Source organism: Cebidichthys violaceus, unplaced genomic scaffold, assembly GCF_023349555.1.
Source record: "Cebidichthys violaceus isolate CVI_PGR_0920_01 unplaced genomic scaffold, fCebVio1.0.p SCAF_8, whole genome shotgun sequence".
Taxonomy (NCBI): Eukaryota; Metazoa; Chordata; class Actinopteri; order Perciformes; family Stichaeidae; genus Cebidichthys; species Cebidichthys violaceus.
Genome location: NW_027176964.1, coordinates 6,647,900 through 6,663,010, shown reverse-complemented (window position 1 = coordinate 6,663,010; position 15,111 = coordinate 6,647,900). Strand labels below are relative to the sequence as shown.

The following is a 15,111-nucleotide window of genomic DNA, read 5'->3' as shown; positions in this document are numbered from 1 at the left end:
CGTCCTGCCGCGGCAAGAGAGCATTAATATGGATCAGCCTCCGAACCGCATCATCAAGCCTCTCACACTGAGTTAAGTGTTAAATTCATCACACATCGTTTCATCTCTCGTGACGATCAAACGCCCCGTTTGTAGCTCTGGATGGAACTCTGAGCTTCATAAAACACACACACACACACACACACACACCAGCACACCAGCACAAACACACCGCCCCCATCCTTACCCGCTACCCCCGCCCGAGGCGGCTCTGTGACATCAAAAGGAGCTAAGCGCTTTGCATCGTGGGTAAGATCTGGGAGCGTGACGGCTACAGAGTCTTTAGTCTCATTAAAGAGTTCTAGAGCTGCAACTCTCACATTAAAGGACTCTGGAAACTTCATTCTGCTCATCCCTGTGGAGCAGCTACACCAGATGTGACACATCTCCAAAAACTGAGACGTGTCTTTGAGAGAGGGGCTGTTCCCAAATAAACCCAATGATGAATAGTAAGCAATATGTATTTACAAACAGGATATGAAGTCATCAGGTCAATCACACAGAAAAAAAAAAGTGACACTATAAGGTTTACTTAAAAAAAAAAGAAGATGTTTATTCACTAATATTGCACTTTGAGATTAGCTTCTTCAATGCAGATGAGTTTGCGGGACCACGTACAGTACATTGTTTTAATGAGAGCTACTCATGAGGGTGAAACGTGAAAGAGTTAAAAACACGGGAGTCCAAAATATTTCTCGCTAGAGTGACAAGTGACACAAACAACGGGTTCTACTTAAGCCAGCCGACTGCTATTGAAATACACTGCGCCCTATATATTTATTTACATCAAAGACTGAAAGGAACAATTACAAGCTCTAAATATATATGCTTTTCCTACGGATAAATGGGTGGCATAATACATAATGTGAAATCCATGCAGGTGTCAATACATCAATGCATTTAAGTGAAAACGGGTCAGTTGGGTGTTTCATACCAGAACCTCTTGACAGCATGTTGTGCTGCTCTGAATACTTTTGTATTAAGAAGAGCTGTGCAGTGTGCTTCTACATGTCTGTCCTAGATTCTGCACCGTGCATTTCTAATGTGTGGGCACAGTTACTGACGTTGTACATTTAATTTGCTCAGACCGACGTGTAACTACAAGGTAGGTGACAATAAGAAGCCCCCCCTCCCTTGGAACCCAATCCCTCCCTAGTTTCTTCCCCAGTTTGGACTCCCACCATGTCCCAGGTGGGTGGGTGAGTGGGTGAGTGGGGTGTTTACACCATACCCAAAATGCGCGCCACCCACCAGTTGCAGGGCATGATGACCCGACAGACCACCCTGCAGCCCCGGTAGTGGTACGGCCACGGGTGGTACCCGCCCAGCGGCTCGCAGATTCTCTGGCAGTGGGTGTAGCTGCGACGGCACTCGTTGCAGCACACGCCCTGGTGGTCCAGCATGGGGTCGATGTTCATAGCGCCCTGCTCGCCCTCGAGACCTCTCTGGGGTGGAGACAGACAGACAGACAGACAGACAGAGAAGACAAGCGTTTGTGGCGACACGTGATGCTGAGCGTCTTTAGGGCGGAGAAGGCTCGTTTCAAACCAATTAAAAAATGGATTTCCGACAGGCGGGATGGGGAGGAGGGGATGTTGTCAGATGTGGGTTTTTTGTTGTCAAATATTTTCTTTTTCAAACGTAGCGCTTGCTGTTCCACCCCCCTCTGTGGTTGTCAGGAGTGTGTCGCAGAGGTTTGGGAGAGAGGGGGGGGGGTGGATTAGGAAAAATGGGGCCCAACATAAGAGGTGAGGATGGAGGGCACAAGGGTGTGTATGTATGGGAGTCTGTGTGTGCTCAGCAGGGCAAAGGGGGCCGCAGCAGGGGAGGAGGGGGGAGATGTTGCGGAATTATTTATACACTGTTGAAAGGAAAGCTTTGGACAGGCAGCCTCACATAGAGAACACACCCACGCATACACTCAGATTTGCAGTGACAATCTGGGCCCCTCCGCCGTGACCCCGGCATCTGCTGCTGCTCGCACAGCTGTGAGGATCTCTCTTTAAAAAAAGCCTTCTCAGGTGGCCCTCAGATCCGAGCGGACAGTCGCGAGCGCTGCAGCGAGACCTAAACACAACAGAAGGAGAAGAAGAGTATGTCTGTGTGACTCACCTGATAAGGGTTCTCCGGGTTGAACTCTGCCTCCACGTCCTCTTCCTCCTCCCCGGCTGCCTGGCGCCGCTGGCGGGGGGCGGCCCTCCTCTCCCTCTGTCCGCCTGCACACATCACAGTCTCAGTATCTGACAGCAGCCCAAATTTAGGAGCGGAGTGGCACTAATGTGGTCGCGGGCTCCTGATTGCACAGCCGTTTCTCTGGCAGCATTTTGAAGTCCTCAGATGAAGTAGAATAAAATTGTGTTTTGAGAACTTTTGACCCCCCAGTGTGCTAAAAATTGTACACTTGGTAGCTCTGAAACTTCAAAAGGACTTCTGATTTCTTTTAAGCTTGTTTTCCTTTCTGTGGCTTCAACAACTGCGATGTTAAATGGAAATTCTAGAGACCGTTTGACCTATATCCTCTTTTGTTTTGTGAAATGCAGGCGTTTCACTCTCAGTTTTTGCTGGATTTGCATTTCCATATCTTTACCGCGAGCTGTGTGATTGCTTACTGGTTGAGTAGGTGGGACGGAGCCAGAAGATTGGCAGGTCTCCGCACAAGTCCTTTATCTTGTTGCTGAGGAAGCCGGAGTCCGAGAGGGGAGCGCCAGCCGCCACCAAGATCAGATCGTCCTCAAACTTGGCCGGCATCACCTCGTCCTCCTTCAGGGGGTGAAGAAGATGAGGAAAAAGTGAGCAGACTCCCAGTGAAAACGCAAACAAGCATCATAACAAAGCATCTGGCGTAATGTCACACTTGTTTATGGATGTTGTTACTAGACTTCCCCTTTAAATAGACCGCCGTCTCTGCATCCTGTCCGAGTCTGATCTGCATTAATGGCCTGCTGTTAAAGCTCCTTATAACGACATAAAATCAAGTAGTAAATAGAAAGCCCTTCGGGCTCCAGCATACAGATTCCCTTTGCACTAACATTTAGCTGTAAACGCAATGTCAGGACTCATCAAGATCTGAAAGGAAGGAGAGGTAGGATGGCCTAAATGTTCAGGTTTCTGCAGATAAACTAATGAGGTTTCCAGAGGAGAGACTGTAAAGTAAACATATATATACTCTGTGTTCACAGCCTGCAGGTATAAAGGGGATTCTGTGGGGATGATTTTGCCCACAGGCATTAGTTCCTGAGGGCTGCACTGCACTAGCCACAGCCGTGTTTAGGGAACTTTTTAGAAATGCTGTTTTTTTTTCTTTCTTCTTCTTCTTCTTCCCCCAGCTCAAATGATTTGCTGGAGGGACAAATAAAAGCAAGGGTCCTTCTCCACTGCTCCACTGATAAGAGTTTATCTGACCCGCTCTCTCTGGATGGCAAAGCGCATTTGTGTGTATGTGTGTGTGTGTGTGCGCGCGCACTTATCTAACCCATATTTGCCATCACTCTAAATTATAGCAAATGACCAGCCTGCAGCAACCATTATAACATCTCCTTGTCTCTACACACACACACACACACACACACACACACACACACACACGAACGTTAGCCAAACGATCATTTATGAGGCAAAGAGAGGCAATAACACAAACGCACACAAAAGCACAAACGTCAAATAAATGATCTGTTTAGGCAGAGAGAGGCAATAAGAGCAGCCCTGCGTGATAATTAATTGTGCGTTTGCGTGTGTGTGTGTGTGTGTGTGTTTCTGCACGTTCATGAGGGCAATTGTGGTGATGTGGATTCATGTGGATGTGAGGCTTATGCAGAGCTAAATGGTTTTAATTATCAGACAGCCTCAATTGAACAATCACAGGCGGTGGTGCGTGTGTGTGTGTGTGTGTGTGTGTGTGTGTGTGTGTGTGTGTGTGTGTGTGTGTGTGTGTTATGACAACACACACACACACACACACACATGGTATATGCAGTGCAGTCCTCTGTTGTGTTATTTTGAGTCCACCAAGCTGTTATGTGATGGGAACCCACATAAAAATCACCCATGTGTTTCAGGTTTATCATTGGCTCGGGTGATTCATGCTAATACCTCAGCATACGCTAGCTTTATATCAGAAGTGGGAACTTGTAGGACAAAGGGTTTATAATTTGAAACTACTGGCGGCGTAAATGGCCTTATTAAAGATATGATTACAAATGTGTCAGTAATAAGTTGTTTTCAGAACAATGTTTGGGTTTCCAGGTTTCAAATATCCCTTGATATGTATCATACCTTGTATTGTTTATTAGAAAGTGTAGAAGTCGTTAAAACTGGGTGGTCATATCTGCAGATGTAACTGTTATAAGTACTAAGTACTAGTTATATAATGTATTTAAATAAAGAAGTGGTCAAACTGTCCAATACTTTCCTGATTAATCAAAAAGCTAAATATCTGTGCCTAGCTACAGCGGTGCATTGAGCTAAATGCTAACTGCTGTGCTCACAGTGACAATGCTAACATGCTGATGTTTAGTAGTTTTAATGTTTACCATGTTCACCATCTTGGTTTAGAAAGTTAACATGCTAACATTTGCTTAGCAATACTAAACTCAAAGTTTTGCTGCGGCTGATGGGAATGTTAGTTTTGCAAGTATTTCTTCATGAACTAAACAATTTCGGAATTCATTGGCTCTTGGTCTGACGATGGATTAGCCTCTGGGGACAAGGGGCTATACTTCTGGGGTTTCGGTGTAGCCAGCGGATACCCGTGCCAAGACTATCTGTCCGCTGCTTATTGTTTACAGTCCAATAAGCAACTTGAGATGCGAGACGGGAGTTTAAGTTGAGAGATGACGTGTACGTGTTTCACACACGTCCCCAGTTTACAAGCTAATTTTAAAACAATAAAAAGGTAATTCATTGTCAAGTGATAACCAAAGACTGCTTGAACGTGATTGGTCAATACTACTTGGACTACAAACCAAAACCAGAAGGCTTCATATACCAAAATGTTGTCCCTTTGACAGATATTAACTAAAGTATCAGACATTTTAAAACTCAGACTTGATGTTGGCGCTAGAATAAAAGTGAATTTTGTGCCAATTCATCTAGTGGACGATGAAATATTTCACCGGGTAAGTACATATTTTGAAAAGCTTGAAAAAATGTCTGGGTATCAACAAGGTCAGTATGATTCATCCTCTGGGGAGCACAAATACTATAATTTCATGGCAATCTGTTTAAGACTTGTAGAGAGCAAAGTGGAGGCCTAACAGAACCTAAAATCATGATAATAGCATGACTAAAAAGACAAAGCTTGGTAAGCTGATAAAAGGACAAATACCCAGCAGAAGTTCTTCCTTTTCATTACTTGTCTATAAGATTATTTGGTAAAAATGTAACCATTTAAAAGTAGGCCGGAAGCTAAAGTCCTGATTTGTAAACTATAAGGAAGAAGGAAGAACTTTCCACCAAAGCCTTACAGTTTGTTAAGCTCCTGAGGTGGAAGTGTGCTATTGGTGCGTTCACTGAAAAACACCAAAATCACATCACAGAATGGACAAAACATTCTTTCCCAAACTAACGGGACCAACCCACCAGGTCGAAAGTCATCGAGTCCTTGTTGAGAGCCTCCACATCAGGCAGGCGGGCCTTCACTTGGGTCTTGATGTAGCACTTCTCGCCCCCTGAAAACCGGATCCCTGTGATCCCCTGGAGAGACCAGAGAACAAACAAAAAGCTGTAAGTCAGAAATTCTCCATTTGTTGTGTCTTTCCTCAGCACTCTGCAGTGAGTCTGTGGCTATAAATGTGTACATCGAATGCAACATCATAGCTGATCTAATGACATTTTGGGTGGACGCTGCATTATGTTCAAGATTTAAAAAATTCCTCTCACAGGGACGCATTGATTAAAGATCAACATTTTAATAGTTTAAAGACCACAAGTGCTGCTTCACTAGTTTGATTGGCCTGATTGGGGTGCTTTAATTAAAGGTCAAAAACCACGAGTCTGCATTTAATGAAAATTGGAGGGACGATGCATCTTGACACTGACTGGCCCAAAGGGAAATGGCATGAAATACTTGCTGCAATCTCCCCACAAGGGTCTTTAAAGTTTCAGCGAAACCGATCGACCTCTTCTCCAAATTGCTTGGAGAGTGCAGACCAGCGTGTTGATGAGTCAGGCTTTTCTGCTTTCACCCGATTATTTTAGATCCAACTCACAATCTCAAAGTCATGGACCTCCACGGCCTCGTCTGCCCCGCTGCCGGTGCTGAATCGCTCCATGTTATTGGCCGAGTCGATCTCCATCGTACCCTCCTCCACTTTGCCATTGATGCTCATGCTGTAGTGGACATTATAGACCTGCACACACACACACACACACACACACACACACACACACACGTTTTCAGATTGGCATGAAAGGTATGAGAGTCCTGAGAGTCACCCCGCCCCCGCCCCCCAGCCCCCTCCCTTTCAACACTCTCCTGCATGCTCCCTCTCCAATCTTACTTTTCCCTCACACATACTACCTCTCTTTTCTGGATGTCCCTTTCAGGCGCACGTATTCATTCAAACTTGGTCAGAAGAGTACAATCCGTGCAGCTCTGGGTGATGATGACCCTACAGAGCCTTTCATCTTGTCTTAATAGCATTTTCTAACTTCATATTGGAAGAAAAATCACTCAGAAAAGCTACATTTTCCCTCTGGTCTCCTCCACCTCTTGCTCCTGGAGCATCAGCTGGACCAAAGAGGCCCCACCACCACCACCCCTCCACCCTGCCAGGATCCTCCAACACACACCACAAACACACACTCACACACACACACACACACACACACACACAACGCCCCCATTCACCAAGCAGACTGCACCATGGAGCTGGAGTGTTTAATTTACATTTTACTGTTTGGCTACACTGCAAAAAAAACTCTTGAGTCTCTTTTTAATTCCAACAAGTTAAAAATGTTACCAGCGACAACTTAATTTCACTTGTCACCAATTTAAAACAGTTCATTTCAAGAATTTCTTCAATCAAGTGGCATTATTTTAATAGGGTGTGAGTCTGTTTTCTTCTCTGGTAGTGACACTCATTTCAGAAGTGTTTTGAAAGTAGTGAAACTACATCAGAACAAAACTAATTATTCAGCAGATCGGATTCCATTTGATTTGATTTTTGATTGAAAATTGTACTTTGTTAGAAAAAAATGCATTCCAAATGCTTATTGATGTTTGCATTGAATATCTTATTTGTAATATATTAATAGGACCTCTAATGTATGTCACCAATTTATACATAAATAAACACCTGACTCAGAGACAGAACTGGTGTCCTCTGACAAAGGGCTCCTTTATGAACCATGTTGGTGGAAGTTGTCTTTTGCAAAGGAAAACAAAATTAAATTTAGGATGAGAAGAAACTACAAGACCCTCTCCAGCTCTTCCCAAAAAAAACAAGAGACAAAATGACAACCCCCCTTCCCTCCATAATCATTTTCGTAAAGTAAGAGAGACGTTAAAGTTTTAGTCTTACGTGTTTTTCATTGTTGTTCCAGAAGTAGAAAGCTCCGACTGCCCCCAGTAGCAGTAGGAGAGCCCCGGCGATGAGCACCGCGATCCCGGCCTTCAGGAGGCGGCCATTGGCGGCGGGCTTCACCGCCAAGGCGGAATAGGCCTACCGTAAAAGAAGCAAACCCCAAAATGACCATATCTCCATGAACACAACATCATCCTGGTAGGTAACAAAGTAATTTCACCCGACAACCCAATTACACCTATGATTGGTTGAATTCTGATTCGTGTAAAACAAACAGTGAAAAGTTACAGAGTGGGGTTATTTGCTCATCTATATGCGCCATATGTAAGGTCAAACTTCCGACTGGCCCCTACAGATACAGCCTGTCTACCGTATTCTCTATCAGGACTACAGGCCTCCATATCCCGGGATAATCTGACCACATTGAGCTGAAAACTCACCGGGGGCATGAAGTGCTGCAGGTCCTCTGGTCCCGCCGAGGCGATCGGTACTTTCTCTGAGTTCCCGGCCATGACTGGAGCCAAACATCTGAGGGGACCCCAGTCCACTAACTCCTCTCTCTCTCTCGCTCTCGCTCTCGCTCTCGCTCTCGCTCTCTCTCTCTCTCTCTCTCTCTCTCTCTCTCTCTCTCTCTCTCTCTCTCTCTCTCTCTCTCTCTCCTTCTGGAGGAGGATGGGTACGTCCTCACACAGGCAGGTCGTGTTTTACGCAGTATACTGTTGAAAATGTGCATAACCTTTTCAACGGTGACCACCGCATTATGAGTTTCAACCACTATGCTTGCTTTCTGAATAGCATTCATCATGTTTCCCCTTTTGAAGATCAAATGCAACCTCCTGCTATACGATCCAGAATTTCATATCACCAAGGCAACCTCGGTTAAGAAGGTAGAATGATAGCACCTTAGCCCATACACACACACACACACACACACACACACACACACACCTTTGACCCTGGCAGGAATGTTGTATGTTTTCTCCAGCTTGGAGACAGTGTGTATTTACATGAGGGCGCGCAAGAGCGGCTTGTTGGACACACTGGCTTTATTTCATGTCTTTTTTTCAATCAAGAACTGCATTATGAATATTTCCCTGAACCCATAATTGATAATGTAAGTGGCGCAACGTGCGCATTTGGCAGATAGACAAGACAATAAAAAAAAAAACATCCTGACTGTGTAGCAGGAGGATTTTTCTCACAAGGACTTCTTGTTATTTGACAAAAAAAACACCTGCGTGTGGATGAAACTTGTTAGGCGGTTAGACTTAAGCTTCGGAGACGAACAGTAAACGCGCCTTTACGCATGGTCAATCTCGTTATATCTACCGTGCGCGCATTTCAGGTGGTGATGATTTATGTATGCCTAATGGAAAAGCTCAGCATATCTTTAATTCTTGCATTAACATGCAGGTCTTAGGCAGTAAAATGCAGTTATTACGTCCATGAAAATGAGAGAAACTGTGAGGGAGTTCGCTCTTGATATGCATGAGGTGTTAGAGTGATTTGCTAGAAAACCTTGGCGTCTGCTCTGGCAGCAAACCAGCAAAATCGTATTCACAAAAGAAAAGAAAAAAAGAAAAAACTAAACTGACCTTCTTCGGTGGGCGGCAAGGACAGAGGTTCACTATGCTGCAATAACAGCGACGCCTGTTGGCTTTTCCTATATAGACTGGCCTGACTGATATGTTTCACACGCTCCCCACTCTCACCTCATCGGGATCTTCACGTTACAGAGCAAACACACCACTCACATATTCAGAACAGTATTTCAAAGTTTATTTTCTCTCAGAATAGTGTGACGATTTAAAAAAAAGAAGAAAATTCTGTACAATTACTTGTTATTGCATTCAAATGATTTCATACATCCTTATCAAACTTGATACACTGTGGGGTCACCGGCCCTCCAACTGCACAGTTTCTGGGGCCATTTTTAAATAAGTCAGCGTGCTTAAAGATCAATAATTACAATTCATATGTACATATCTTTGCTTAGTTATTACTTCTTTATAAAAAAATAAAATCTCTGTATGTACAAAACTTGCATATGATACACTTCATGTCCAACAACATGTCTCAAAGTGATTGAATGGCCATCAAGTGTGGCTTTTTACAATAAAACAACAAAAAAAAACACTGAAATATTAGGGTACAAACGTATATATGCACACTCTCCACAGCAACAAATTACTTTAAAAATGTACAGTATTCTCATTGTCAATGAAGCATAAATTAAATATTTGAATACACTATACATTTCTTTGAGAGTGAGCTTAAGTGTGTATGTGTGCAATGTCTTTTTTCTTCATTTTTAGACGTCGTCGTTGGGACATTGTGTTGGGGTGGGGGTGTAAACAGGAATGGCTATATCACTGATCTCCGGCACCCTCACAGGCCTGGGCGGGGTGACCAGAACGTAGTCGTACTCTCTGTGCAGCACCTTCTCGTACACGCTCTGCAGACCCACTGTCTTGGGGATTTGGGCCTGGTAGTAGTTGTCCCGGCGGTTGGGGTCCCGGGGAAGGGAGGCGGTCTTGGAGAGGCTGCTGAAGGAGGACAGGGTGGGTGCTGGAGAGGGAGCTGCGTTGGCTCTCACTGCCGAGGGGCTCCAGCAGCGGTCTGAGTGACCCAGGACCTTACATTCACTGGTGCAAGCCCACAGAGCTGGAAGGGACCAAGAAAAAAAAGAAAGGAGTTAGATTTAGAACCACAGCACTTCAATGACATCATCATGTATAGAGCCATTTAAATGTGTCACATGCTTTTGCCCTCACCATTTTGGCCACCCATGGGAGGAACCACAACCCCATCCTTCTTCAGGCCGGTGTCTCCACTGACATCACTGTCACTGTCGTTGAAGTCACTGTCTCCCTTGCCACTGTCTTTGCCACTGAAGGCCGGGTCCCTGGCAGAGATGGTGGTGTAAGAGTTCCCCTTCCAGATGGTGATGGGCCTCACAGCCTCTTTGGCGTTCCCGTAGCCCGGCAGAGTGGAGTAGCCCTGCAGGAGGAGAGAAAAGAGAGAGAACACAAAAGGTTAGCGTATGCTGGATGAACATGTCGCGGATTACTCATTGCTGTGTGCCACTATACACCTCCACCTCCCCACCCCTCTCGAGCGCATTGTCCTGAAGGCGCATCTCACCTCGTGTTTATTCCCTCGAGGCTTGCTGTTGCTGTCTGAGTCATACACGCAGGGCACCTCGCTGCCGTCCTCTGAGGCCGAGCACATGTCGATGCCCCCGGGGTGAGCGGAGGTGAACCCGCCGGGCTGGCTGCCGTAGGAGTGTCCTTCAAAGCCCGCTCCGCCCACGTTACCGTGGAGCGGCAGCAGCGGGTTGTCCGCCACGTGGTTCCTGCCCCGCTCCAGCGTGCCCTTCTCGCCGTACGAGTCGCTGTCTTCCCCGCTCTTGTCCCGCTTGCGTCGGTTGCAGGTGGTGGCGATGAGGATGATGGCGAGCAGCAGGAGCGTGCAGCTCCCCGCGAGGACGACGATGATCACCACGGACAGGTCCCACTGCGCGTGCACCTCTTCCCCGCCGCCCGGCTGGTACACAGTCCTGTCGCTCGGCGGGGAGCCCGCGATGATGAGGAAGTGGAGCGTGGCGGTGGAAGTGAGCGCGGGCCTCCCGTTGTCGCTCACCGTCACGGTCACGCTCAGAGTTTCGTCCACGTCGTGGCTGAGCACCTGGTTGAGGTAGATCTCTCCGGTGGCCTTGTTGACCGAGAACACGGAGGGCTCGCCGGTGGCCAGCCCGTAGGACAGCTCTGCGTTCACGCCCTCGTCCGCGTCCCGCGCCTCCACCCGGGTGATGACGTAGCCGCTCGGCGCGTCCCGGGGCAGGAGGACTTCGGCGGAGCCGTTGTTGAGAGGCGGCTGAGTGATCACCGGCGCGTTATCATTCTGGTCCACTATCCTCACGTAGACGTTCGCGCTGCCGGACAGGGGCGGTGAGCCGCCGTCGCTGGCAGTGATACGGAGATCCAGCTGTTTCATCACCTCGTAGTTGAAGCTCCGGAGCGCGTAAAGTGACCCGCTGGCGGGATCCAGCGACACGAAGGTGGAAATCGGGGAGCCCATGAAATATGTGTCCGCCAGCTTGTAGCTGACCTTCCCGTTTGACCCCATGTCCATGTCCCGCGCCACCACCGTGGCGATGTACGCGCCGGGCGCGTTGTTCTCCCCCACGGCCACCTCGTACACCGGTTTGCTGAACACCGGAGCGTTGTCGTTCTCGTCCGTCAGTCTGATTGTGTACTGAGTGATGGTCCTGAAGGGTGGGGAGCCCAGATCCTCCGCCACCACCGTGAGGTTATATTCCGGGATTTTCTCCCGGTCCAGCGGGCTGGTACTCACAATCATGAAGCTGTCCTCGTACGCCTGCTGCAGTCTGAAGTGATCGTGTCCGTAGAGCGTGCAGTGCACTTGTCCGTTAGCGCCGGAGTCTCTGTCCGAGGTGCTGACCAGAGCCACGAAGCTCTCTCTGGCCGCCGCCTCGGTGATGTACGCTATCCCCGCCGTTATGGACGTCATGGGGGTGATGGAGATCTCCGGTGCGTTGTCGTTAACGTCCTGCACCTGCACTACAATTTTGCAGATGGCTGGGCTCGGGTTCGGACCCAGGTCGGTGGCCTGGACGTCAAACTCGTACGTGGTCTTACTTTCAAAGTCAATCGGGCTCTCCAGGGTGAGCCGCCCGGTCTTCCTGTCCACTCTGAAGAGTTGCCGTATTTCCGTCGGCGCCTGGTGGCCGAACCCGTACACCACCTCGCCGTTCAGCCCTTCGTCCGGGTCCTCCGCGTTCAGGTCCAGCAAGAGGAAACCCACCGGTGCGTCCTCGGGCAGGTCCACGGAGAAGCTGTTCCGGTCGAACACCGGGCTGTTGTCGTTGTAGTCTTTTACCTTGACGTTGATGCGCGTTGTTCCGGTGCGGGACGGGTTCCCACCGTCCATGGCGACCAACTCCAGCGCGTAAGAAGCCTGCGTCTCCCGGTCCAGCTCCTTCATGAGCACCAGCTCCGCATATTTAACCCCGTCGGCCCTGCTGAGCACGTCGATTGAAAAGTGGCTGTTGACGGAGATCTGGTAGCTTTGGATGTAGTTCAAACCAACATCCTCATCTACGGCGAAGTCCAGCGGGATCCGCGTGCCCACCGCTGTGTTCTCGGAGATCTCCAGGCTCGACTCTTTCCGGGGGAACTCGGGGGAGTTGTCGTTGATGTCCTTGACCTCCACCTCGACGTGGATGAGTTTGAACTGCTCTTTGGAGAAGCTGACCACGTCGAAAGCGATGAGGCAGTGCAGGGTGTGTTTGCAGATCCGCTCCCTGTCTATCCTCTCTCCGATGGCCAGCTGCCCGTCGCTCTCCCTCAGACGGATGAAAGAGGAGTTGAACTGTTTCATCATCCTAAAATTGGTCCGGGAGCCCGTGGAGGACATGTCCTTGGCCAAGTTTCCAATCACCGTCCCCGGTGCGTCTTCCTCAAATGTCTGATATTTCACCGTCTTCCCTTGTGTGACAGCAGCCAGGCTTGCCAAAGAGACGCACATTAGCACCAACAGCCCGTTCCACCCTGTTTCTCCCATCTTGGCACCTTCACTCCAAAATAAACTGAAATTCGGCAAACTGTCCGCGCTGAGCCCGATTTAAAGTTGAAACAAAACGCACCTGGGAAAATCTACTCCTTCCCCGCTCACCTCCACTCTCCGGGGTTGTTTGTCTTTTTTGTATAAAGCCAGTAATAAATATTCCATATGTTTTTCAATGCGCACTGTAAATGCGCTCCACTCTCTCTCCCTCTCCCTCTCTCTCTCTACTGAGGTGTGCTGCTCTCTCAGCGCAAGAGGGCTGCAGTGTCTGCAGGAGGGTTTATACGGCGAGGCATGCAAATGAGCCGCACTGTGACCAATCCGGGCTTTGAGAGGGAGAGAACAGAAAAAATAATAAGGGGGACTTCTGAAAGACCTCTAAACCCTGTTTAGAGATTCCTGGACTGTGCGGAGAAACTTGGCACCCAATATGTGGGCTAAACGCGGGGCTTGATTTAATACAGCTATAGTTTCCGTTGCTTGTTTATGTTCCTCGGGCTGTTAAATGAGTCTGCGCACCGACTCATGGGGGGGGGGGCAGAGATGCGCAGTGTCCCTGAGCTAGAGGACAAAGCATTTGAATAGGAGTGTCTGCTCAGGATTCTGTACCATATAGGCGTATACTTTCAGTATAAAGAGATTTATGCTCGAACACTGTTCGGTTGGATCCCCACGCACGTGCCCCATGTAACCCCTCTAGAGCAAAAGCAGTGACCGGGAGTGCTGAGCTGTCCCAGTGACCTCCTCACCTCTGGTGGCAGAATAACTTCACCCATTGCAAGAATATGACGTGATTTGTCCTTTTTTCTCCCACCTCCGAGTGCCCCGATCCACTCACCCAGACAGATACGATTTCATATAATGCACTTCTGATAGACCCATATTGCTGAGGCAGCTTAACACGCTGAATAATGGCTGAGCCGGGGATTCTAAGAATGTGGTGTAACCGGTGGCAATAGCGTCGTTTCATTGCTCATTTTTTTCTCATTAATAAAAATCCATAAATTTGCTCTGATTTCTATTATTCGTCCCCCTAGTGTGTTGTAATCCAGTAATTGTTTGCCCATCAGATCATATCTGGGACTAGAAAGGGACTGTATCCACTTAAACATTGATTTTATTATAATTCGGTCTCAACTCGGCTCACGAGATGTCTTGTGCGCAAGAGAGGGGATTTTTATTTTTTTCTAAATTAAAGCCAGTGTAACGGGCCGGTTTAACATGCGACTCTCCTTGGCCTCGTCTGCCAGAACAGAGAGGCGCAGGTGAAGACGACACACACACACACACACACACACACACACACACACACACACACACACACACACTCATAAGCGGTCACGCACACACTCACTCACACAATGTTTCGCGAGCCCGTTACAAATGGGATTTGGCTGTAAACGCAGGGGGGGATTTATCAGGAATTCAATAGTGAGATTATATCAAAGGCGTATGAAGCCCTCGTTAGTAGCGGCGGGATAATGGCTTGGCAGGGTCTCCCTTTGCAGCCGTCCATGCCGGTATTGTGGCCCCTGAGCTGAGCCGGTCTGTGGGGACCCTAAACCCCGCTGCCTCCATGCAGCCCTCCGTCTAACTGCAGCATAATGAGGCAAAGCCACATGCAGCCTTTGTATGCCATCCCTCCAACCCCCCCCCCCCCTCTTCCCCAGACCTGGCCCGGTCCAGCCACGACTCCTTTCATTACAGGGAGATGGGAGATGAATTGCCTGGACAGGGTCCCTCCTATTAAAATACATTTAGAGAGCGACCGGGGCCCGTCACGGCTCTTTAAGAGATTTTCTCATTCTTCCCCATTGGAATCAGTCTCTCTTTCACTCTTTCCCTCTCTTCCTCACCCCCTCCCCCCTCTCTCTCTCTCTCTCTCTCTCTCTCTCTCACACACACACACACACACACACACACACACACACACACACACACATGCACACACAGCTTTTCA

The 15,111-nt window shown here is 48.2% G+C and overlaps 2 protein-coding genes across 2 annotated transcripts; both read right to left on the bottom strand.

Annotated features, from left to right (window-relative positions):
- Positions 1–572: 572 nt before the first annotated feature.
- Positions 573–8,143, bottom strand: LOC137892872 (leukocyte cell-derived chemotaxin 1-like). The gene is made up of 7 exons (XM_068738278.1): positions 8,003–8,143; positions 7,560–7,700; positions 6,246–6,386; positions 5,617–5,730; positions 2,649–2,799; positions 2,152–2,255; positions 573–1,484 (listed from the first exon to the last, which is right to left on the bottom strand). Exons 1-7 carry the CDS (start codon positions 8,072–8,074, stop codon positions 1,260–1,262), a joined length of 948 nt encoding a protein of 315 aa, XP_068594379.1. The 5' UTR covers positions 8,075–8,143; the 3' UTR covers positions 573–1,259.
- Positions 8,144–9,355: 1,212 nt separating this feature from the next.
- LOC137866247 (protocadherin-8-like) lies at positions 9,356–13,384 on the bottom strand. The gene is made up of 3 exons (XM_068702027.1): positions 10,707–13,384; positions 10,337–10,562; positions 9,356–10,226 (listed from the first exon to the last, which is right to left on the bottom strand). The coding sequence occupies exons 1-3, from the start codon at positions 13,146–13,148 to the stop codon at positions 9,874–9,876; spliced, it is 3,021 nt and encodes a 1,006-aa protein (XP_068558128.1). The 5' UTR covers positions 13,149–13,384; the 3' UTR covers positions 9,356–9,873.
- Positions 13,385–15,111: the final 1,727 nt, after the last annotated feature.